The 26,584-nt window shown below is 44.9% G+C and overlaps 1 protein-coding gene across 3 annotated transcripts in view; it reads right to left on the bottom strand.

Annotated features, from left to right (window-relative positions):
- CLPB (caseinolytic mitochondrial matrix peptidase chaperone subunit B) overlaps window positions 1–26,584 on the bottom strand; it is a 149,011-nt gene that overhangs the window by 62,189 nt on the left and 60,238 nt on the right. For all 3 annotated transcript variants that reach the window (XM_032641087.1, XM_032641086.1, XM_032641089.1), the window contains exon 5: window positions 7,493–7,621. In XM_032641087.1, coding sequence (XP_032496978.1) covers window positions 7,493–7,621 — 129 coding nt within the window. The remainder of the gene's footprint in view (window positions 1–7,492; window positions 7,622–26,584) is intronic.

The raw sequence follows: 26,584 nt of genomic DNA, 5'->3' as shown, positions 1-26,584 counted from the left end.
TAGCTATCATTTCTTTTTGAGGACTTTTAACCATGAAGGGATGCAGAGAAATGAGGTGGCAGCTAGAGGTAGATATGGGGGTCAAGGGAAGTTTTTAGTTTGCTTTGCTGTTTAAGATGGGTGATATTAAGGCATATCTTTATGCCGAGGGGAATGAGCCAGCAGAAAGGAGAAAAAGGATAATGTAGGAAAGACGGGATCACCGGAGGAGCAAAGTAATTGAGAAAGAGAGAGGAAATAGGAGTCTGAGACCAAAAGCAGAGGTGATCTTAGGAACTTCTTCCATTGCAGAGAAGGAAGGCAGCATACAGGAGTATAGGTGCAGGTAGGCTGGTGGAAGTGGTGGTGGGAAGATAAGGTAGTTTCCTTATGACTGCAATTTATTTTCTCTATGAAGTGTGAAGTGAGATCATTAGTTTGGGAGTTGGGGAAGGCGAGTGCTGGAGGTTTGAGGAGAAAGAAGGTATATAAAAGTGTTTGTGATCCAGAACAAGACTGTGATTTTACTCAAGAAGTGTAGCGGGGTGGCTGGCAGTATTGAGTCTGAAATTCACGGATATAAATGTAAAGTGAGTCAAGTTAGCATGGTTGTGTGATATTTTTTCCTCCAGCAATATTCAGCTCTTCAGATACAGACATGAAGTAAAAAGAGATTGGGTTTAACTAGGGCTAGTGTTTCATCAGGTGATTACAAAGAAGGGAGAGAGAAGCAAGGGAATAGTTAGAACACTGGACCATGGAATCTAAAAGTGGGAAGGAGGGAGGAAGAAAATGTTCAAAACCAAACTGGTCATTCCTCTGCACATCCAATCCACCCATACCTCCTTCCAGTATTCCTTACCTCAGTACAAGCACATACCATCTACTCGGCCATCCAGTCCAGAATCTGGACCTGATCTTGACTACTCCTTCTCTCTCACCATCTGATCCTAATGATTCTACTCCTAAATCTTTCTGCGATCAATCTTTCTCTCCTTTCCCACTGCAACTGCCTTGCTGTAGGTCTCACCTAGACAATTAAAATAGCTTTCAAATGAAATATTTTCCCTTTCTCCAATCATGCCCCTCCTAATATATTTTTCCCCTATTTTCTCTGATCTTTCTTTCAAGTATAACATATATACAGAAAAGTACAAAGAAGGCATAAGGATACAGCTCAAAGAATTTTCACAAGGTGGACGCATAACTAGCACCTAGATAAAGAAGCAGAACATTATGCACCTCTGAAGCCCTCACGTGCCCTTCCCCAGTCACTACCTACCCTCTTGAGGGTAACCACCATCCTGACTTCTTACACATTGGGTGATTTGTCTATTTTGAACTTTATATATCAGTCCAGTCATATAGTTAGTACTCTTCCATGTCTGGCTTGTGTCCAGAAATGCTAGGTTGTTGAGATTCATCCAACTCTTGTATACAGCAAGAGTTCATTCGTTCGTTTGTTCATTCATTCATTCTATTATTCCATTGCGTGTCCATAATTTATTTATCCATTCAACTACTGATAGACATTTTTGAAACTTCTAAACCATCTTTCACATTAAACATAAATCTGATCCTTCCCTACCCTTAATCTTAATGGTTTCCCACTGGAGAATAAAGTTCTATGTCCTTAGCAGATCTTATGTTACAGGCCTTCATTATTGGTTCCTGCTTTCCATCCTTCAATTCATACCCCATAAATTCAGCTCTTCTGAACTACCTGCCGTGTACTGAATAAAGTATGCTGCTTTCTACTCCATACCTCTGAACATGCTGTTTCCTCTGCCTTTCTTCCTCATCCACCCAGTAAACTCACATGCATCCTTTAAGACTTAGTGTAAACACCATCTCCTATACCATGCTTTCCCTGCTCTCCCCAGAGATTTAAAAGGTCTTTTCTTTGTGATCCATCAGCACCTTCTATACATCTCCATTAATACATCAGATAGCAATTTTTTGCTAAAATGTCTGATTTCCTCACTGACCTATGAGTTCCTTAAGGGTAAAGACCATGTCTGGATCATCTTTTATTACCCAGGTGCCTAGGGTGAAGCCTATGACAGGAGAGATGCTCAATAAGTGCTTGAAAAATAAGTGAGAAGACTCGCCCAGGGGTTACATAGTACCGTATGCGGGAGCTGGAAGGGGTCCTTGGAATCAGCCACACTAATTTCTCCATTTTACTATGGAGGAGAAAGGTTTTGCCTAAAGCAGATAGGGTTTGCTGGTGGCAGAGCCAGAAGGTCTGATCTTCAGCCCAGTGCTCATCCTCCTTCCCTGCACTGCTGGCAAGAATCAGAGGGTGACATTTCCATAGAGGACAGCCTGAGGCAAAACCGATCCCCTCAACATCTGGCAGTGCAGCCAGATGGGCAGACAGTGAAGTGGAACAAGGAATGGAGCTCTAAGTTTCTAGCCCCGACAACAAAATAACAGGCTGTTAAAGGGAAGATATCAGCACTGGAAAGGTTCCTTGCCTCAGGCGGCAATGGTTGGGAATTTAAGGACAGCTGGTTAACACTGACAACTGAGCCCTGTACTTGGGCAGAGGGACATGGAAGGGCAAGAAAGTAGGTAGGAAAGAGGCTAAGGGAAGCCCTGGGGAAGATGCTATTAGGTTTCATAAAGCCCAGTGTTTCTGAGGTGATGAGCACTGGTGGCTGAAAAGGCAGGGGCACTGTGACTAAAGGAAGGAAGATAGCTTCATACATGAAGCTCTAAAAAGCCAGATATATTATGACACTCAGAGCAAGTGGGCCAGGAAGCAAAGACACCACATCTCCAGTGGCATACAAATCTACAGTGGCTCTGGAGATTCCGGCACATCCAAATATGTACTAAACTATGTGCAGGGCATTGTGGCAAAGGAGGCAGGGAAAGTAAGACATAACCCTCGCCCTCAAATGACCTCAGTCTAGCAGCGGGGACTGGACCCAAATCACAGGGAACAGGGAAGACTTTAGAAGGGAGGTGGCATGAGAGCTGCGGACTGGCTGGTAGAAAGCATTCCACTAGGCTGAGAAACAAAGTCTTGAAGGGAAATGAGAGGCAGAAAGACCTGCATGAGTAAAGGCACTGAGGTAGGAACACAGAAGCGACGTTACGCTATAGCTGGAGTATTAGGGCAGCAGTGGGAAAAAAAAGCTAAGTGAGGGTCAGACTAGAACAACTCTAAAACCAGGTTAACAAATTAGGATGGGTAGGATTCCTTTTTTTTAAAAAAATACATGAGCACTGGGTGCTTTTCAAGTTAATAACAGATATTATATGTAGAGTGCTTACTCTGTAGAACCTACACATGCCCAATCCTACAAAACCTTAGATGGTAGGTGGCATGCTCCCATTTCCATATGAGGAAAGAGAACTGCAGAGCGGTCACAGCTTAGCCAGGACACACAGCTATTAAGGGCAGGGTTGGATTCAGATCCTGACTCCACAGTTTATGCTCCCTCCTTGTGATCTTTCTCACCTGGGGTTTCTCCTTTGAACCACAACTGGGAAATTATTTGAGTAATGATTTTCTCAATTCTCTCAAGAATGGTACATAACTCGTACCACTTTAGATGCCTGGGAGAGAAATTAATTCCTTTTGTGCAACAGATGCCTTAAAACATTAGAGCTTAATTTTCCAGAGGAACCCTGGTTGAGAAAGGCTTCATGACAAGAGATATGTTTTAGGAAAATCAATCTGGCAGTGGGATCACATCCCTGGGAGGAAAAAGCTGCAAAAGCACCTAAAGAGCCTCGGAACTACTGGGATGAGTCAGCTCCAGGGGCTTGAGGAAGGAGGCCCCCATCTTCTCTAATTACTTGTCTTCTCAGTTGTCCTGCCCTTCCTTCATTCCTCCAACCTTTTCTTGTACTTGGCAGTCAAGTACTGAAGCAGAGCCTTCCTGCTCATAAGTCAGCAACCCAGGCAGAAGCAGCATCTTCAGAGATGAAAACCACAGAAGCCAGTGCACCCACTTTTCTGTGGAGGCTGGGGGTAGAAAACTGGCACTACTGAACTCAGAACTCTTCCACAGAAATCCATCTGGCAAACTCCTATTACTCTCCCTGATAAGGCTGAAGCACACCATCCTCTGGGAAGCTTTCTGTAACTGATTCCACCTCCCTGCTCACCAGGCAGAAGCAGGTATTTCCTCCTCGGTATCCCCACAGCCCCTTGTCCAGGACCCTGCTCAAGCATCTGCCTGCTGTCACTGCCTGTTTCCATGTCTGTCTCCTCTACCAGTCTGAGCCTCTCTCAGGGTCAGGGACAGTTTGCCAGATCCATCTTAGGATGCCCTGAGGTCCATGGTCTCAAAGATGGCAACTGGCTTACCCAGAGTCACACTACAGAGCTGAGATCAGACACACTACAGGTCTGTCTGATCCCCAAGACTGTGTTCTTTTCACTATGTTTCAGGGTCTCCCGAAGATGAAGAAGGGCCTTTCTGTGCTAAGCACCCAGCCCAACACTGAAGAGTTCAGAGGCGGTGCTATCAGAGTAGACCAGACCACCTGGAGAGGCTTCCTTAGAGGTAGATCCTTGAAGAGTCTGAGGATCTAGCTGAGAAGAGAGGGAACACGATGGTGTTTTAGGCAAGGTGGGGAAGTTGAGGGGCAGAAACAGAATTAAGAAGCCATTAGGTAGGAGTACAGGTTTCATGGGGGAGGAATGGGATTACAGCTGCCAGGTGAGAGTTTGATTTCTTTATACAATCGTGGAGCACCTAGGAGCGTTTATAGATGTCATCACTAATCCTTATGCCCACTAATCACTGTGATATTTCCTAGGTGTTACTTTACAGACAAGAAAACTGAGGCTTAGAGAGTTAAAGGAACATGTCCAAGCCAACAGAGCTAGTAGCTGGGGAAGCTGGGATTCAAACCCAGGTTGGTCTGACTCTGAAGCCTAAAGTCCTTTTTATTACTCCATGCTGCCTCTTAAGAGGTCAGAGAACTTCCCACATTACCAGACTGATGCTGCTGTCTGGACCACCCCCCACCCCCAGCTCTCACGGGGGGACTGCTGATCAGAGGGCAAGCGCGGTTGCCCCCTCTAGCTCTAACCCTCTAAGATCTGGGGGCCCTAAATCCCTGTGGACTAAGCAATTTCAAGGACAAGGGTTCGGTGTTGACCTCGTGAGCACAGGCTGGCCCTGTGTCTAAACGTGCCTTGGATCTCACAGAGAAAGCCTCTAAGGTGCTGTAGCAAAGCCGGTGGCAAATATAGGCTAAAAAAGCTGGATGGTCAGGAAGGCAGGGCCTGTCTTCCCTGAAACCTTCTAGAGGAGGTCAGCTGAGGTCAGAAAATTTCGGAAATGTCACTGACAAGAGCCCCTAGGACAAGGGAGCAGGATCCTGCCTCTCGGTTGGCTGGTCACACACACAGGCAGACCAAGAGAGGTCAAGGGGGGAGGGAGGTCAGAAGTTGGCAAGCCTGCAGGCCCTGAGTGATGGCCACTTGTTCAGGTCAGGAAGGGAGAAATAAGTGAGTTAATGGTTTTGGCCCTTGAGGCTGGGAGGCTAGGGCAGGGGGTGTAAATGGATTCTGGGTAAAAAGGCAGGTGGGTGAACTGTAAAGGTGGGGGCTAAGGGCATCTGTTCCAAGTCAACAAGCAAGAACCATGCCCCTGGAATGGCTCAAAGGGCCAGCCTTGGCCTGGGGGGTGAGTGTGGAGGGGTGCTTCATAAAAGGCCTGTGTTTCTTCATTTCAAAGGTGTTCGATCTGGAAGGCTGGGGAGAAGGACTCTTTTTAGAGTGAATTCCCTGTCTGCTTAGGGGCTGAGGGGAAGCAGGGAATGTAAACCACTGGACAATAGCTGGGGGTATTGATTGATTTTAAGGCATGGCAGAGAGAAGCTCCATGGTGAACACTGCAATTCCTAGCTACAGATGTCTCGTCAGAGAGCTTTCCAAAGGACAAAGTGAGTAGCATCTTGCTTGGGGACATTTTCTAAGTCTCTGCTTCTGAGAGCAATGAGTTCTTGCTCCAAAAGCATCAGTCATCCCAGGCGCCATCACCACATCTGTGAGCAGTCCTGCGCCTCACAATGTACATGCCCCAGATCAAGGCACACTCTGGCTGCTCTGGGGCAGGTAGGTCCCTTGTAGGCTGGGGATATGGGCCAGGCCTGAGTCTTAAGTGAGTGTGGCTAGGGCTGATGGAAGGTGGCAGGATTTGAGGGTTACTGAGAAATCCTTCCAGTCCAATCACATGACAAGGACTAGAAAATGATCTGGGGAGGTTGGGCCAGGGAGGCAAAGGCTCTGGGACTTAAAGAACTTTCGTTGAAGACTGGGTTTTGAAAAAGTGATTGGCTGCAAAGGACAGGTTGGCAGAAGATACAGAGAAGAAAATCACACCTCATTTAAAAGAATCTATTTCAACCAGTCAGAGAAGAACTAAAATGGAATGGACTCCTAGGGAAGAAGTAGGATTCCCTGAGTCCCTGAGAGAATCCAAGGAAATGCCAGTCAGCCAGCTGTTGGAGAGGTTTCTGCCAGGAGAAGAGAAGTCAGGCAATCAGGGTAACCCAGAGGACTTCTGAGGATCCTTCTAGCTCCCAGGTTCTATGAAGAATGACCACTGACAAGGAATACCCTGGCGTCCAGGCCCAAGAGAGGGTCCCTAAACCTTTAAGAAGTGTAAATGAGGGCATAAACAGGCAGTCAATGCCTTACTCACTCTGGGGCCTGGGCACCACACATCCTGGCAAGATGCTTCCCTCCCTATTCCAAGGAGAGGCTGGAGTGGGATAAGGGAAAGTGACTGCGTGGGAGGCATCTGACAGGGTGGCAGGTAACTCTGTAGCGGGCCTGGATAGGACCAGACTAGCCTGAGTCTGAGGATGGTATGTATTATCCCTCCAATTAAATCAATGCTCTCTAAAGGAAGGGTATTCAATCATTCAACAAAGAGTTACTGAGTGCCAGGTACTTTACCAGGTGCTGGGAATGAATCAGCCATGGTTCTTGCCTTTGTTTTCAGGGAGCTCAGAGTCAGGTTAGAGAAAAGGCTACTGAACACACAAAGACAATTCCAGATTGCAACAAGTGTGATGACAGAAAAGAGTAGGGTACCATGACCCAGAGTAACGGAAGGAGCCTAATTTAGACTAGGGTGGAGGTGGGATCAAGGAAGATGTCTTTGAGACTGGCGTTAGTAGAGATTTGAAGGGTCTCCCCCTTGGTCCACCAGCCCTGCTCTGGAGGTCACAGGGAAGAAGACAGGACACTTTGGGGGAGAGCAACCATCAAGAAAACTCTCAGAGCATGTGCAGACAGGCAGGATGGCATGGTACCTCACACAATCACAGGCAAAGAACGCACTCCAGCCACATGAGGGCAAATCACACATGCACACGGCCACTCTCATGAAGTGCAGGCACCCTCGAGGCATTTCCAGCTCTAAGAGGGTAACAAGGCTCTGGGGAAGCATGGCATTTCCAGGGTAGAGAGGTTGCTAAGTCCTTACCCTCTTTCCCTGCCCCCTCACCCCGCCCCATTCACCCATAACCTCACCTCCACCAAGCAGCTCCCTGACGGTGCGGTAGTCGTCGGCAAGGACAGCATAGTGCAGGGCTGTGCAGCCCTTGAAGCTGGCACGGTTGTTCAGCCGGTTGTTGAAGTCATCCTCTCGGGTGACCAGGACTAGAGGGACAGCAACACAAATCCTTCCATTAGCAACAAATGCCATGAGCTGCCAACCTCGTCTTCTTTCTCTTGGCATTTTAATTCCCTCATTCACTCATCTACCTACTTACTAAACATATAATGGCACCTACTATGTGCCTGGCCATCTGTGCTGGGAAAGAGGAGGTAAAACAGAGCCCATCCACAAATGTTTACTGACATCCATTATGTTGATAGGATTCACTTGGGGACACGGAAATGAATCAGACATGGTCCCTGACCTAATCTGACAAAGGAGGCAGACAGTAGACAGATGTTTACAGTATTGAGATAAATGCCATTATAGGTATAACGGGATGATATAGAAAGCCAGAAGGGAGCTTAGCTCAATTTGGGCATGGAGAGGATCTCAAAAGATGACAGTCTTGAAGGGTGAAGAGAAGTTATCCAGGTGAAGAAAAGAAGGCTAGGGTAAGACTCGGGACAAGGGACTTCCCTGGTGGCACAGTGGTTAAGAATCCACCTACCAATGCAGGGGACACGGGTTCGAGCCCTGGTCCGGGAAGATCACACATGCCGCAGAGCAGCTGGGCCCGTGCACTGCAACTACTGAGCCCATGGCTCTGGAGCCCGCGAGCCACAAGTACTGAGTCTGCATGCTGCAACTACTGAAGCCTGTGCGCCTAGAGCCCGTGCTCTGCAACGGGAGAAGCCACTGCAATGAGAAGCCCGTGCACCACAACGAAGAGTAGCCCCCGCTCACTGCAACTAGAGAAAGCTCACGCACGGCAGCAAAGACCAAACGCAGCCAAAAATAAATTAAAAAAAAAAAAAAAAGAAAAAAGACATGGGACAAGTCAGGAAAGAGACAGAGGTTGTTCTTAGCAGAACAGTAACATACCTCCTCTGTGCTCTGAAGACGTCTACAATCTAGTGAGTATTTAATATTTCGTAAAGAACTTTTAAAATTTATAAAAGCCATTAAAATTTGAAAGTACAAAGAAGAAAAAGCATCATTATCTCTGCAACTTGAGAAACTGCATTTAGTATTTTGGTACATGTCCTCTGATATCTATATCTATATCTACATCTGTATCTATAGGTATAGCTATACCTGCATATATATCCTACAAAACTGGAATTTACTACATTGCAACTTTGTAATCTGCTTTTTTTTCCCTTAATAAATGTACTGTGAACATTGGTTTTGAAGGTAGGAAGAATAAGCACTTCATGTGTCAAAGAACCAAAAACCCCCAGGCTCACTCTAGTGCTCATATTAGTGACTCTCTCTCTCCAAATTGATACAAAAGAACCTAAAACCAGGCTTCCCTGGTGGCGCAGTGGTTGAGAGTCCGCCTGCCGATGCAGGGGACACGGGTTCGTGCCCCGGTCTGGGAAGATCCCACATGCCGCGGAGCGGCTGGGCCCGTGAGCCATGGCCGCTGAGCCTGCGCGTCCGGAGCCTGTCCTCCGCAACGGGAGAGGCCACAACAGTGAGAGGCCCGCGTAACGCATAAAAAAAAAAAAAAAAAAAAAAAAAGAACCTAAAACCAGTTGCATCACTCTAGGTTAGGTGACCACACATGTCCTTGTTCACCTGGGACAGTCATGACTTATGCTTTTTGTCCTGAATGGTCCCACTCTGGACAATATTTGGAAGGCTACCCAACCTCTGGGCCCTCCCTTGGGAACCGAGCCCCCGTGGAATGATACCTATGCTGCTTAGGTGATGGGGTTTCTTTCTGCCTCATGCAGAAATTATTGGAGTTCTTGTCTTATGTTCCCTCCTGAGCTTAGTTCATTGGAGGAGGAATTTGGGTCCTACCTACCTGTACCCACTCCTCCCCGAGTCCAGGGCATAGGGCCTGCAGAGGGCAGGCTCCTCCTACCTCCCACTGGATAAAGGCGTGTAATTCATAACCTTGCCTATGTAGTCAAAAGCACCAGACAATTCTGAAACCATTCTTTTCCAAGCTGTCTTGGAATGGAATCTATGCATTTTCCCCTCCTACAAAACTGAACTTGCTATTTAAAGTCCCAAAAGCCAGAAGACTGTCATGCCTTTTCCTAATCCTAATAGATTTCACTTACTGACCTTCCTCTACTCTGGCTGACATGGTCATTTCACACAATCTATTTAACTCTCCTAACTACCTTATATAGTAGGTATTATAATTCCCATTTTATAGATGAAAGCTAAAGCACAGAGATCATAGAGCTAATAAGTAGTTAAGTGAGGATTAGAACCCAGGTCTAATCTGAGTCCTCACCCTTATTTCCCCATCACAGCATGCTGTCACTCTCATTTTGCAAATGAGGGAATCAGAGCCCAGAGCCCAGATGTTCTGGTCCCAGCCTTGGCTCCTACTCCCTTTTCTTTCCCTGCTCAAGTGAAGGTGCCAGCACACTCTCTGTGGAACTTGCCCTAACAGAGATCAGCCTGAGGTTTGTAGCTAATACCGGATAAGCTTACTTATGGAAGCATTTCAAATGTTTGGTCAAAATGAAGTTGTTGGAGTGTGTAACTGAGGAACAGACCACACTTTCTTGTGGACTGGTGAATCAATGGTCCATCAGCTCTTCTGTAGCAGTCAGAGGCTCTCCTGACTGATGACCCCCACCCCTGGAGTGTTATCTGACCTTTCCTGGAGCAGGGAAAACAGGAAGAAGGCCTCTGATTAGCTAACGTGTAAGTCCGTTGTGCAATGGCATCTGCATTTTTCTCATAAGAGCCCTTTAGGATCTAACTCAGAGATTAACTCTTGGTCATGAACAGTCTCATCAAATCATGGTAAGGGATCTTGTTTCCAGCCCACTGCAGATTAGAAGAAGCAAACTAGAAGGCTAGGGAGAAGTCTTCAGAATCAAGTACGCTGATTACAATCAAGTGCTGACCTGGCAGGGAGGGAAAAGAACAGCACAATATAAAGCTGAAAGAGGAAGCCACAGAATACAGTGCCTCAAGAGCCCCTAGGGCACCACTGAATTGCCACATAGGACATTAACTGCTAGATATAATGATGAACCTGACGAAAAGTGATAGCTGGTTCAAGAAAGCAGGAAGGGTATAATCCATTTTACAAAGAAAATATATCATTCATTCAAAATATATCATTAATGAACACCAATGCATGGTGGTAGCTTCTGGAGATATACTAATAAGACACACTTCTTGACTCTAAGAAGTTAACAGTCTAATGCAAGAATCAGACCACTGAATGGACAAATTATAACACTGTTTCACGAGTGCAAGACAGAGCTATACACAGGGTGCCTACCATAAAAAAGTAGATGAACTCAAGGGACACAGCTGGTCTATTTGGTTCAGGGACAAACATCAGCAGAGTGGCAGTGTCACAGCCCAGCTAATAAGGAATGTCCATGAAGAGGGCCCCTGCTCCCCTCTGAGGTCTCATCACTTACCATCCCCTTCCTAATGCTCTTTCTTGCCTCTTGGATTTTGCAAATACTATTCCACAGCCTGGAACATTTCCCCCTCTCCCATGCCTTCAACTGACTAACTCCAATTCATTTTTAGGCCTCTGATTAAAAGTTATTTCCTCTAGTGATTCTTGCTGAGTTTGAGGTAGTTACTCCTCCCAAGAGCTTCCCTAGCACTTTAGGCATCTCCCAATTATGGTATTTATTACCCACTCCATTGCAATCATCTGTTTACTTGACTACGTTCCCCACCAAAAGCGCAATAAGGACAGGAAGTGTGACTGTCTTCCCCACAGTTGTATCCCAGTGCCCAGTACGGTGTCTGACCATAAATATGTGCTTAACAAATACTTGTTGAATCAGCAAATGCATACCTAATACATAAATAAGGCCCTAATATCACCTTGTTTTTGGAATAATAATAATAATGCCAGCCAGCAGTATTTAGTAGAGGAAGTAGAGTGCAGCTGTTAAAAAAGTGAGCTCTGGAGCCAGACCACTTGTGTTTGGGTCCCAGTTCTGAATTTACTGACTGTGTAATCTTGGGTAACTCACCTAACCTCTCCATGCCAAGTTTCTTTACCTGTACGCAGAGATGATAACAGTGCCCTCTCATGGGATATTGTAAGGATTGAATGAGACACTGTGATTAAAGGGGCTTGGAACAGGGCCTAACAGTACCTCTTAGTCAATGTCGGCTATTATCCTTACTGTCTAGTCTTGTGCTTCCAAAAGTGTATTCTCTCTGTGAAAAGAGGTTTGGGGAACGCTGCATGCACTTTTCCCCTCCAAAAGGCACAGTTGTGAGTAAGAACCATCTGTTTAATTTGGCATTACTCAGCAGTTTTATGTCTGACAGCCTCCTTCCACCCAACCCTTGTTAAAATCTTGCAGTACTGGTGTTCCATGGAACACTCTTTGGAACTGGGTTGCGCATAACAATCTGTAAAGCACTTCATTTACTTATTTATTTCAGAACAACCCTGTGAGGTGGAAGTTCACTCTCCCCATTTTATAGATGGGGAAGCTGAAGTTCAGCAGGGTGCCACAGTCAGTCAGCGGTGGAGCTAGGACCCAGTCCAGGTCAGCTAGGCCCATTTCATGCTCTTAACAGTAAGCTCTTTTCCCCTCATCGCCCAGATTTAGAAGCCCTGACCCAGGATATCTTGCTGAAACCCCCAGATCATTAGATCTCATACTCTTCTCCATCAAAAAAAAAAAAAAGACTAAAGGTGGGAAGGAGGTGTGTGCAGCATGCACCCTCATGTTCTCACTTGCCCTCACAGAGAAAGCAGAAGCAAACCCACAGAAGCTAAAGTGACTCCTCCAAGGCTGGCTCACCAGCTGGCCACCACCGTGGTCTTTTGAGGCCCGGCGTTTACAGCTGGTCCTCAGCTAGTGAGCCATCCCCTCCCCAAAGATATCTACCAGCCTGTCTCCAGCACAGGGGGAGATGGGCTCAGGCTCCTGCTTCCCCTCCAGGCCAGCCATTCCTGTTCCTTCACCCTTGTGGCCACAGGAAGAATGACAAAGCATTACTTTGTTATCCTTCTGCTCCCACCTCTGCCTTTTTTTTTTTTTTTTTTTTTTTTTTAAACATCTTTATTGGGGTATAATTGCTTTACAATGGTGTGTTAGTTTCTGCTTTATAACAAAGTGAATCAGCTATACATATACATATGTTCCCATATGTCTTCCCTCTTGCGTCTCCCTCCCTCCCACTCTCCCCATCCCACCCTTCCAGGCTGTCACAAAGCACCGAGCTAATATCCCTGTGCCTTGCGGCTGCTTCCCCCCAGCTATCTACCTTACTACGTTTGTTAGTGTGTATATGTCCATGACTCTCTCTCGCCCTGTCAAAACTCACCCCTCCCCCTCCCCAAACCCTCAAGTCCGTTCTCCAGTAGGTCTGCGTCTTTATTCCTATCTTACCCCTAGGTTCTTCATGACATTTTTTTCCCCTTAAATTCCATATATATGTGTTAGCATACGGTATTTGTCTTTTTCTTTCTGACTTACTTCACTCTGTATGACAGACTCTAGGTCTATCCATCTCATTACAAATAGCTCAATTTCATTTCTTTTTAAGGCTGAGTAATATTCCATTGTGTATATGTGCCACATCTTCTTTATCCATTCATCCGATGATGGGCGCTTAGGTTGTTTCCATGTCCTGGCTATTGTAAATAGAGCTGCAATGAACATTTTGGTACATGACTCTTTTTGAATTTTGGTTTTCTCAGGGTATATGCCAAGTAGTGGGATTGCTGGGTCATATGGTAATTCTATTTGTAGTTTTTTAAGGAACCTCCATACTGTTCTCCACAGTGGCTGAACCAATTCACATTCCCACCAGCAGTGCAAGAGTGTCCCCTTTTCTCCACACCCTCTCCAGCATTTATTGTTTCTAGATTTTTTGATGATGGCCATTCTGACTGGTGTGAGATGATATCTCATTGTAGTTTTGATTTGCATTTCTCTAATGATTAATGATGTTGAGCATTCTTTCATGTGTTTGTTGGCATTCTGTATATCTTCTTTGGAGAAATGTCTATTTAGGTCTTCTGCCCATTTTTGGATGGGGTTGTTTGTTTTTTTGTTATTGAGCTGCATGAGCTGCTTGTAAATTTTGGAGATTAATCCTTTGTCAGTTGCTTCATTTGCAAATGTTTTCTCCCATTCTGAGGGTTGTCTTTTGGTCTTGGTTATGGTTTCCTTTGCTGTGCAAAAGCTTTGAAGTTTCATTAGGTCCCATTTGTTTATTTTTGTTTTTATTTCCATTACTCTAGGAGGTGGGTCAGAAAGGATCTTGCTGTGATTTATGTCATAGAGTGTTCTTCCTATGTTTTCTTCTAAGAGTTTGATAGTTTCTGGCCTTACATTTAGGTCTTTAATCCATTTTGAGCTTATTTTTGTGTATGGTGTTAGGGAGTGATCTAATCTCATACTTTTACATGTACCTGTCCAGTTTTCCCAGCACCATTTATTGAAGAGGCTGTCCTTTCTCCACTGTACATTCCTGCCTCCTTTATCAAAGATAAGGTGTCCATATGTGCGTGGGTTTATCTCTGGGCTTTCTATCCTGTTCCACTGATCTATCTTTCTGTTTTTGTGCCAGTACCATACTGTCTTGATTACTGTTGCTTTGTAATATAGTCTAAAGTCAGGGAGCCTTATTCCTCCAGCTCCTTTTTTCGTTCTCAAGATTGCTTTGGCTATTCGGGGTCTTTTGTGTTTCCATACAAATTGCAAAATTTTTTGTTCTAGTTCTGTGAAAAATGCCAGTGGTAGTTTGATAGGGATTGCATTGAATCTGTAGATTGCTTTGGGTAGTAGAGTCATTTTCACAATGTTGATTCTTCCCATCCAAGAACATGGTATATCTCTCCATCTATTTGCCACCTCTGCCTTTTGATGTTGCAAAGTCTATGGCACGGTGCCGTGGCCAGGGTGAGTCTGAGTGCCGAGGCAGGTGTGCACCTGACGTACACTCTGCAGGATTCCCTGCACTTAGCAGTGCCAAGGAGTTAGCAGAGGTGAAAGTTGTCCCCAAAGCCCTTCCTATAGCTTGGCCACTACTCAGCACTGCTGAAACTGCAGAACAAAACTAAACTAAACAAAACAAACCACTGCCCCCCACAATAAGAAACAGTAATTTAAGGTAAAGGAGTCACACAGTCCTGAATCTTAGCTCTGCCACTTACTAAGTCCTTCTATCTGTAAAATGGGCACAACAAGCAGTAATTTAAGGAATACTAAATATTTAAGTATTATGAGAATAAAATCTGATAACAGATTTTTAAAAACATTACCACAAACATTTAGTAATGCTGTTTTCTCCCCTGGGGTAGGCACTGGGGATGCAGAAGTGAATCAGACATGGCTTCTGTCCTCATATTGCTAAGACTATTGGAGGAGACTGAAAAAAGGCATGTGGGGCAAAATGGGTGGTCTCCAGATAACAAAAGCTTTATTATCATTGCCTTCTGTGGAGGAAAGGTAACCCTAGCTAAAAGTCTCTCCCTCAGGCTCAGCCTCTACCCGCCACGCCCAGGAACTTATGCCATCTAATGTCATGGAGTGTGTAGCAGTGCCTTTAAAAACATGAGCATGTCTCCATGAGAGGGAACCTTTAGGACTAACCTGACAAACACAAGGATAACCTCTTACATTTGTGCAGCACTTTACGATTTAGAGAGCGCTTCAATGCAATTGTTTCCTCACCCCAGGTCAACCTAGGACAGATAGGTCAAATATTATTCTATTGAACAGAGGAGACAGAGGTAAAGAGGTTGGATGGCCTGCCCAACTTGGATTGCTAATTGGTGGTGGACCAGGACTAGGTCCTAAGCCCATTTGGCTCCATCGTCCATATTGCACAGCTTCGCCAGTGCCCACAGGCTCAAGCCTCACATACCCCAGCATCAGCGGACCTGGCTTGAATCTCAGGGACTAAGCTAAATTCTTACCAAGAGTCTCCAGGAAGAAGCCTCTGGGCTCACAGCTCCCTCCCCACAAGGTGTTGTGTATCTACCACCTCGTTAAATCCTTACTCCTACTGCCAGCATCAGCAAGCTGCCTCAACTTCTGTGGGCACTGTTGGCTCTGCCTCTTGTGTTTATCTTCAGCCAAGGGATGGGGCAAGAGGGAGACTCTCTGTGCTGGGTCACCAAGAGACCATCTCTGGGGAGGGCAAGGCTCTTTATTTCCTTCCACAGCCTGGATGATCCTCCTTCCTCTCCAAATCCTAACTGTTCTTTAAAGCCCAATTCAAGGCCTCCTCTTCTAGGAAGTCCTTTCCTCCCTGCTCTGCCCTGGATGCCTATCATGTTGATTGTGTGTATCCATTTACCACTTACTTATTGATCGTCTTATAACAGCTCTTGTAATACTTTGTGTTAAAATTTCCCTTCTGACTCCCTAATTTCCTCACAGATGACAGAAACTAGTTCATAACATTTTCTGTATGTATCTCACCCAGCATCACTTCAGTATTTCACGTATCTTCAGCAATGAGCACACAGGAGCCTTCATTCACCCCCTGCCCTGGAGCACACCACTACTGAGCACCTCAGCACAGTGAGTGCTATGAAAGGCATGTGCGCAAACTGTCTGATGGCAGCAAAGACAGGGCACATGTCATGTGGCTTGGGGAGGAATCTCCCAGAAAAACTATCTGGAAGATGAGGCAGAGAAGAGTGTTCCAGGAAAGGAAGTGGTGCTTGCAAAGGACAGAGGGTGAAGGCTGCATTACCTGCCCATACAAGAAACTGGGAGTCCTTCTGTAAACTTGGAATGCTGAGTGAAGGCAGGTGGAGCAGTGGGCACAGATGAGGTTGCCCAGGCAGGCAGAGGCCTGATCCTGAGAGGGGTTTGGACTGTATCCTGAAAGCTATGTGCAGGCAGTGGTTTTTGTTGATGAATTAAGCAGCATGGGGAACAGCAAAAACAACAGACCAAGAGAAAAGTGAACTGGATTCAAAAATGGCTTTCACTAAACTTGATATGTATCTCAATCCCTCCATGTCCCAGATCCCCTATTTTTTTTTTTTTTTTTTTTTTTTTTTGCGGTACACGGGCCTCTCACTGTTGTGGCCTCTCCCGTTGTGGAGCACAGGCTCCGGACGCGCAGGCCCAGCGGCCATGGCTCACGGGCCCAGCCTCTCCGCAGCATGTGGGATCTTCCCGGACCGGTGCACGAACCTGTGTCACCTGCATTGGCAGGCGGACTCTCAACCACTGCGCCACCAGGGAAGCCCCTCAGATCCCCTATTTTTAAAGTAGAGGAGTTTTTTCACATCAGTGGCTCTTAAACTTTAGTGGCAACAGAATCACATGGGTAACTTGTAAGAAAAAAAACCCAAAACAGTTGATTCTTGGGCCCTCGCTTCAGCAATTTAGATTCAATAGGCAGGGCCTGGAAATGCAGAGCTGAAAAAGCCCTTTGTGTTGCTCCTCACAGAAAACTGAGCAGCACTGGACTAGTCTCTGAGGGTCTGGTCTCTGAGGGTCCTTCCCGTTCTAATCTTGTCATGAACACAAGAAAGATGCAAGGCTGGCCAAACCCATCCCACTTCCAAATGCCTGATCTGCTCTAGGGAAGCCAAGGATGTCTAGGTACCAGAATGTTCTTCCTAAGGCCCATGTTTAGAAAGTTAGAGCAAAGCCCCCACGACACCAAGTCTTGGGATACTGGAGACATCCAATATCTCACTCAAACCTCCTCTCCCTGCCAAAATCCAACTGGAATTAGGTCTTTCTATAGCATATACTCTAGTCTTTTTCCTTGTTTATCCAGCAAAGTGTTACGTACTTTCCACGGGCTGGGCCATGGCAATATGAACAGGCTCTGCCCTCAAAATCTTATAAATGCTGCAAATAACATCAAAAGAATCTATCTTTTACCAAGTATCTCTGAAAGGAAAGAGTTCAGAATATTGAGCTGGAAAGACCTGGATTCTAATCCTGGTGACTCTAGAAAATTATTTCATCCCTCTGAGCTTCAAATTGCTCACTGGTAAAATGGAAGCATTAATATCTTTGAATCGGGTTGTTGTGAAAATTGAAATGATGTGATATAGTGAAGGGCACAGGAAATGGCTGCATCTAGGAAATGGTGATTTTTAAATTAACATGTCCTCTGCTGTCCTGGAACTTGTAATATATCCATATTCCTCTGTTTGACTTTCAGAGGCTCTCCTACCTGGTCCTAATGTCTCCAAATAGACTTCCAACTCCTCCCTTCCTGCTGGAGAGACCCCCCCTCCATGAGATGACCCTGGTGATCCTACCATGAATCCTCAGTAGGCAGCGCTGTGTATTAGGAAGAGCATAAAGGTCAGAGCCAGTCAGACTGGTAAACAAAACTCACTGTATGACTTTGATCAAATTAACATCTCTTGGGCTTCCCTGGTGGCGCAGTGGTTGGGAGTCCGCCTGCCTATGCAGGGGACGCAGGTTCGTGCCCCGGTCCGGGAGGATCCCACATGCCGCGGAGCGGCTGGGCCCACGAGCCATGGCCGCTGAGCCTGTGCGTCCGGAGCCTGTGCTCCGCAACGAGAGAGGCCACAACAGTGAGAGGCCCGTGTACCGCAAAAAAAAAAAAAAAAATTAACATCTCTGAGAATGTTTTCTCATCTGCAAGATAGATATCATCACCTATCTCACAAGATTCAATGGCAAATCCAATTAAAAAATGGACAAAGAATCTGAGTAGATATTTCTCCAAAGAAGACACACAATGGCCTAAAAGCACATGAAAAGATGCTCAACATCATTAGCCATCAAATGCAAATCAAAACCACAATGAGATACCACTTCATATCCATTAGGATGGCTAAAGTGAAAAAGACAGGCAATAATAAGTGTTGGTGAGGATGAAGAGAACCTGGAACCCTCATACATGGCTGGTGGGAATGTAAAATGATGCAGCCTCTTTGGAAAAGCCTGGTAGTTCCTCAAAAGGTTAAACATAGAGTTACTATATGACCCAGGAATTCTATTCCTAGATATAAACCCAAGAAAACTGAAAACATTATGTTCACACAAAAACTTGTACACAAACATTCACAGCAGCATTATTCATGATAGCAAAAGTCGAAACAACTGAAATGACTCTCAATTGATGAACGGATAAACTAAATGTAGTATAGCCATCAATGGAATATTATTCAGCTAATAAAAAGGAATGAAGTATTGATACATGCTACAACTTGAATGAACCCTGAAAACATGCTAAGTCAAAAAGAATTCAGCCACAAAAGATCACATATTGTATGATTCCATTTATATGAAGTGTTCAGAATGGGCAAACCTATGGAAACAGAAAGTAGATTAGTGGTTGTCTAGAGCTAGGGAGAGTTGAGAGATGTGGAGAATGATTGATAATGGGTATGGGGTTTCTTTACAGGGTGATGAAAATGTTCTAAAATTGATTGTGGTAATGGTGGCACAAATCTTGTGAATATACTATAAACCACTGAATTATGCACTTTAAATGAGTACACTGTATAGTATGTAAATTAAATCTCAATAAAACTGTTACATTAAAAAATGTAAAGAACTGAGCACATTGCCTGATGTAGTAAGGATGCAATAAATGGTAATAAATTTATTATTGTGCCCTTTCCTCTTCTTGATGCCACTCTAACCATGGCCAGAATCACCTCTTACACTAATACTGAAGAATATGTCTAGCTCACTGAAAGGAGCCCATTTCATACTCAGTGAAGGGTCACAGGTGAGTTCTGAAGGCTAATATCCCAGGACTAAGAGTCTTACATAAATATATAACTCTTGGGGGACTTCCCAAGAGTGAAGTTCTTTAGTGAATGGATGTTACGCTTGTCTCTCCAAGCAGAAACCACTGGGGGTACAGTGGTTAAGACTCTGTGCTTCCACTGCAGGGGGCATGGGTTCGATCCCTTGTTCAGGAACTATGATCTCACGTGCCGTGCAATGCAGCAAAAAATTTAAAAATATATTTAAAAATATATTTACAGGGCTTCCCTGGTGGCGCAGTGGTTGGGAGTCCGCCTGCCGATGCAGGGGACGCGGGTTCGTTCCCCGGTCCGGGAAGATCCCGCATGCCGCGGAGCGGCTGGGCCCGTGAGCCATGGCCGCTGAGCCTGCGCGTCCGGAGCCTGTGCTCTGCAACGGGAGAGGCCACAACAGTGAGAGGCCCGCGTAAAGAAAAAAAAAAAAATATATATATATATTTACATACGTATTAATATAATATATATATATATAAAACTCTTGAAGTAATAAGGAAATAATGGCTTCCATTTACTGAGCACTTACTATGTGCCAGGCACTGTGCAAGGAACTTTACAATTATTTTCCTTGAAAGAATCATACAGGGCTGTTATTATTATTATTCTTATTTACTAAATGAAGCAGCTGGCACTTAGAGAGGTTATGTAGCTTGTTTCAGGTCATACTGGTAGTCAATGACTGAGCTAGTCTGTTCAACTCCAAGGCTTTTACTCTCTTCTCTGTGTGATATCATGGCTTCACTATTTCTTCCTTTTATTTATCTATGTTTTACCCATTCTTTACAACTCAAAAGTCTGATTTTCACTGATCTCCCTTTCCTCTCTGCATTCTAGTACTGTCTAGTCCACATCAAATTAGTTAACATTTTCTCTTACATAGTCTTTTGTGTTCTCAGATTGCTTCATGCATACACTCTTGAGCATTGCAGGTGTTCCATAAATACTTCTTTAGTGAATGGATGTTATGCTTGTCTCTCCAGGCAGAAAACAGGTTCTTGAAGGACAGATACTGTGTCTTATAGATCTCTTTAACCTTCATGTAGAGAACGGTCATCTAGGCTGGCCTATGGCTGGAGGGTTAGACCCCCGCTTAAAAATGGTTCTCACAAACACCATAGACTGGAAGGTTTCTCCTTAAGAAGAGGACCCTGGCTCACCTTATTATACCTTATCATAGTGTAGCATGAGCACTGGCACTTTCTGTAGTAGGAGCTCAGAAAGGTTTGATGAATTAAAGAGAAGACTGGGCTAGCACTTACTCTATTGGAGACACATCAAGGGCAGCCTTCCCATTGGGATCCCAAGTCCATCTTCTCTCACTCCAAGAAAGAGAAATGGAAGAGCAGGAAGGTTGGCCTGGAACCTTAAGACAATAGGTTGTTCACCCTGCCTGTGGCCCTAGAAGCATCCTCTCTGGCCCAGGACCCTCCTCTGACCACAGACCCAGGTAGAGCTTTCCAGAGCCCATGTCTCACCTGCACACCATCAAAATCAAAGAGCTGGGCAAACTCTTAAGAATCTGTTACTTGTTCTGTTATCTTTTACTCTGTTATCTACAGACCCATCAACAGTCTGTTTGAACTTCCACTACTTCCCATCTCTCCTAACTCTCAGGGGAATAACATGCCCACAGGTATCTAGAGTCCCTTTGATCTGTCCTATAATTACCCTGATCTCACCTTCTCCTACTCCCCTGCCCCCACCCTGATCCTAACCAAAGCAGTATTCTTTCAGGCCCAGGGATCCTCTGGGCAGGGCTGGCAACAAGAGGAAGGAGTCTGACCTCTCTGCCTCTCAGCAAGCCATGCTACTTGGTTGGCTAAACTTGGTCCCTCTGTGCTCCCCATCTCTACACCTGCTTGCCTCTCCTCTGCCTTTTCTTTAAGATGTTAAAAGCCTGCAATAAAAAACAAATACAAAATGCTGTAATTAATAGCCAATTCCAAGCCAACCCAGCATCTCTACTAATAAACCTCAACACTTGCAAAAAGAACAATAAATTCTGCCCCTCTCTGGTTCTGGGGTGGTTTCTTATATATACTCTGTGTGTGTGTATGTATGTGGGTAAGTGTGTCTACATATATATTTATTTTCCTTTATTTCCCATCCAGGGAGGGGCAGAATAATGAACTGCGTGCGTCAGGGAAGATGAATCTGAGATACTAGGGAGCAGTGCGGTAAAAAGATTAAAGTGTTATTATTGTTGGGTTTTTTTCCCCCATGGTCCATTGTGACAGCTCGACCGTCATCTGTAAAAAATGTCTCAGTGAGAGATAATCATCGGAAACTCAATAAAGCGTCAGGGGGAGCCTCAGCCCCCATCAATCACTGGGTGCCTGGAAAATTTCAGCCCTCTGTCTCCCTTCCTGCTATCCATATAAATGTCTCTAATATATTTTGTGTGGTGTGTGGGACCCATCCCTGATTTGGAACTTTTGATGAAAAAATATTTATACACAAAATATGTAAATCAGTTAAAAATCATAAGACTAGTTCTTTGACACCCCATCCCACTTTTTTCTTATTTTCATAAATGTATCGAATTTATTCTTTTTAATAAAACATGTCAACTAGTCTATCTCCCTCTCTTAGTTAAATGTATATATAGATTTGGAGGGCTAAAAGGATGGAAACAATTAACCTAACTGGCTGCTACACTTAATCTTGAAGTTGACCAAAAGGCCTGATGGATAGACAGTGCATTGTCCATCCTAGTGGTTCTGTACTGGCTGACACTGCTGAGAAATGACATGTAGAACCACTGGCACTGAAGGTATGACAAGGCTCTGACAATGATGAGGAAGAGGCAGGGACATTATTAAAAATAATAGCTTGCCCAAACAGCTTTTGGCCTGGCAGATCCCCAAGCCTTCCAAGACTTCGGACAAGTCAGAGGTTCTGAGCTAAGTGTGGGGCACATACAAGCTGATATGGTTGCTGGGTTCCTACAAGGGCAGGAGACAGTTCTGCTGGCATTTGGCATCATCTCTCTGCCTCAGTTTCCTTTAGTGCCTACATCACAGGGTTGCTGTAAGCACACAGTAAGTATCAATAAACATAACCTGCTGCTGTAGCTATCGTCATCATCATCATCTTACTATTATTGTTACCACTTCCCCCTGCTTCTCTACTCTGGAAGGAATCAGTTCCTGCAGTACCTTCTCCTCTAGGACCTTCAAGACTCCTCTCTGCCTAAAGGATAAGGTCCAAGAATCTTGATTTGGCTCCAGCCTACTCTCTTTAAAGCAGCACCTTTACTGCTCATTACCCTCTAAAATGAATCTTCTGCTGTACAGATGCTTCACCCTAACCAGTTTACTTGCTGCCCTGAAATATGTTTTTTCCGTTTTCCACCCCTGAATATTTTGGACATAACATACCCCTTCTCTGATCACACCCAATTCACATTTAGTTGCAGGCCCTTCCATAAAACCTTCTTATACTTTGAGGCTCAAATATCATTTTACTTCCTGATGTTTCAGACAGAGATTCTCTTCTCTGAGCTCTGATAGTCCTTGTTATCTGCACCTCTGACTGGACCCTTGTCAAACACTGTCTTGGTCATGTCGTCAATCTTTATTGTTATTAATTATCATTCTCGCTGATACCTTATATGTGCATGATACCTTGTATTTTCTCAAATATTTCATAAGTACTTCAATTTGATCTTTATAATAAACCTATGGTATAAAAAGTATTATTCTCTACAGATGAGAAAATCAAGGCTTAGAGAGCTAAAGAGAACTGCCCAAGGTCACACAGTTAGGTGATAGCCAAGCCATTCCTTGGACTCTGAGATAATGTTTGGTTCTTTGCAGATAACAGTTTGCTACCACTGAAAAGCATTTGGAAGGCTGTGACAGAGACTCTGAATGAAGTTTTATAAGAGTATGATGAGGACAAAGATGATGATATAAAAACAGAAATTTACATTAATGGAATTCCTTCTATGTTCTACGTTTTAGGCTAGGGATAAATATACTACCCCTAACTCTCCCAATAACCTTTATTTTACAAATAAGGAGATGCAGCCTGTGAGAGGTACAGAAAATTGTTCCAGGTGTCATAGCTACTAAGTGTTCTGTACACCCATAATACCATGGCTTAAACACACAGATGCTCTAGGAATGAAACTTAAAGTGGCAATAAAAAAGGTCTCTTCCAGGGAGGAGAAGGTCCAGATGAGTTTTTTTAAAGCAGTTCAAGCACAAGTAGCCTAGACCATCTACTCAAGAGTGGGAGCCTGTTAGAAATGCAGAAATGCAAAATATCAGGTCCTACCCCAGACATACTGAATCAGAATTTTGGGAGTTGGGGTGTGGCAGGAATCTGTGTTTTAACAAGCTCTCTAGGTGATCCTTAGGTCCTTGGGAGCCTTATTACTCCCATTTGAGTTTGTCTCCAAGGGCGCAGGTTCTCTCTGCTTTGCCTGGGTAGGTCTGGACATGCAGTGGGTGCTAGGTGTTAACTTATAGTGAACAGATGAGCTAGGGTAAGACTACTCCTTAGCATGTCCTGGGGAGATGGAGAAATTTTATAGAGAGCAGTTCCATTACCGCTGGCAGGGACTCCTAGCCATCTCCTGAACTCCTGGGCACTTGTCCACTGGTTTGTGATGTACCATCCTGTCCCCCATCTGAAGACACAGAGATGGGAAAGTCAGCTGGAGCAGGTCAGGACCTGCAGCCCCTTGAGCTGTGGGAAGAGGGCCAACTGGGCTGGTGGGGTTGGCCTTGGCAGGTTCAGCCAGGAAAGCCAGGCACTCTACCCCCAGAAGGGCCCTGTGCCAACTCAGCTTCTGCACAACTCATCTTTATACAGCCGCCACTTGGAGCTGAGAAGAGAAGCTGATTTATAGCCTGCTCTGGCCACGTTTCTGCCGTGTTTTATTGTTTTAATTGTCTATGTGGGAGGAGCTCAGAGGGCTCACTTGCATTTCTGACAGCCCCAGACACCCAATGTTTATAACAGTTACTTACAAGCAGCCAGCAGCATCCCTGACTGGGTGACTTGTTTACTGTTATGTCTAATCTACTGCCTCCTCCACCTGAGGATTGGGGCCCACCACCCATCAGCCAGCCACAAGTGGAACTCTCCTAGAGTGGGCATGGGTGGGGCTCAAGGCACTGAATGGAATGTGGTCAAGATCAGGGAGTGAGTTGGTAGAGAAGCAGCCGTGATCTCTTAAGCTCCCCTCCACGTGTCCCCTCTAAGTGCCTTGCTCAAGCTGTGCTTCCTGCTAAGAAAATCTTTTCTTTTTTTTCCCCTCCTCTTCACTCTCCAAAGTCCAGCTCAAATCCTACTTCTTTTAAGTACATTACTTGCTCTGACGATGAGCCTAAAGTTTCTAGAACCTTAGAAATCACATGGCTGACAGGAACCTTGGAGGCTATATAATCTAATGACCCTTTACAAAATCCCTGATGGGCGGACAGCCAGCCTCTGTCAGTGCCCCTTGAGTGGTGAGTTGCTCAGTACCTCCAAGGCAGGTTTCCTGCCTTACACTGATCCAAGACCCAACTCTGTACAGAAATTCTTCATCACATGCTACTGTGCTTTACATGTATTTATTTCTAGTCATCCAAACAACCCTTTAAGATGGGTATTGTTATCCCTATGTTACAGATGAGAAAACCTAAATTCAAGGACCTTAAGCCACTTGCTTAAGATCACACAGCTGGTGACAGAGCTTAGAGGACCCATTACTTCCTGGCACTGAAGACTGACCTTTCTCCAGGATACCACTGTGCCTCTGAAGATGCCATTCTGAGAACTGGAGAGAATGGACAGAACAGTCAGACCAATAAGGCCAAGCATCCCTACATCACCTGCACCAGCAGACCTGCTCTCTACCCAGAAATACCAACCTTGACAAGAGCTGAAGATACAGTAATGTGCCAGTTAAGCACACTTCTTGCTAGAGCAATGCCAAATGTCAAACAGGAGAAGGGTTTCACTAGAAATGGGGCAACCGATAGCCAAGTCTCAGCAAAGAGGTTTCTTTCCTCTCTAGGCTGTGCCCATTCTGAGCAGGCAGAACGGATATAGAGCCTCTCTGAGAGAAACTTCTCTGATATCTTTTGGTCTCCTTGCCTGGATCCTCTTTCCTCCCCACACCTTAAATGCTGATACCCTGAGTGAAGGACTTGTCCTCCTATCCCTTCCCTTTAACTCTTTTCCTTAGGCAGTTTCAGTCACATTCATTGTTTTAACTACCAAGCAAATGCTGCCAGACTTCTTTGAACTACAGACCCACTCATCTAACAGTTCACCCAAAGCAGAACCCGAGGTGACAGATGGGTGCCTCCTTTTCCATCAATTCCTACATTCCACTGAATACTCCACCTCCTCCTAATATTTTTCTAATACCTATTCTCTCCATTCCCAAAGATTTCTTTTAGAAATCCCCAGAAATGAGAAATGCATTTTGAGGAAGAGGAGCATGACTTCTCATCCAATTCTCAAAGGGATCCATCATCCCCCAAACATTGCTAATCTCTCCTCTCCAATTCATCCCCACCCTATCAGAATGGTCCGTCTAAAATGCTAATGTAAACTGAGCATTCTCCTACTTAAAATCCTTTGATGGCCTTCAGAAAACACTATGAGCTCCCTAGAATTGCCTTTCAGGGTCCTTCCCACATAGAACCCTGCCTCCCTCTCTGGTCTTACTTCTTGCTGTTCTCAGTACTGTGGCAGATGATTCCAGTGGCTGTCACCTATCCCATATCTCTGCATGTGTTATCCCTTCTACCTGGAAAGTCCACCCCTCTTAGTCTGCCTGGCAGTCTCTGACTCATCCTTAAGACCCAGTTCAAAGTCACTTACCCTGTGACACTTCCCAGATATCAGTCTGCCTTCAGATAGAGGGCATCACTACCTATACCAGTGCTACCTATATCCTTTGTACATCTATCAACCTTTGCATTTATCATTCTGCACTGTGGTGCCTGTTCACAGGTCTGTCTTCTTACTTGACTGGGAGCAGATCATATATATTGAGGGGCTAGATCATATATATCCATTTTTATTTATTCCCAGCATCTGGCAGAGTGCCTGACACTCAGTAAGTGCATGCTCAATTATAAATAAACAAAACTAATAAGCAATTACAACCATAGAGTACTCTACAATTCACACATCACATACTTTATCTCTTCATCTTCACATAATACTGATAAGGTAGACAAGGGATATATTATGGGGGTTTAGGGAGGTCTTGCCAAAGTCACAAACTACAACTCACTCTTCCCTTCAGTAC

The sequence above is a fragment of the Phocoena sinus genome, chromosome 8, assembly GCF_008692025.1.
Source record: "Phocoena sinus isolate mPhoSin1 chromosome 8, mPhoSin1.pri, whole genome shotgun sequence".
NCBI lineage: Eukaryota > Metazoa > Chordata > Mammalia > Artiodactyla > Phocoenidae > Phocoena > Phocoena sinus.
The sequence above is the reverse complement of the archived record's forward strand: the minus strand, read 5'-3'. Positions and strand labels throughout refer to the sequence as shown.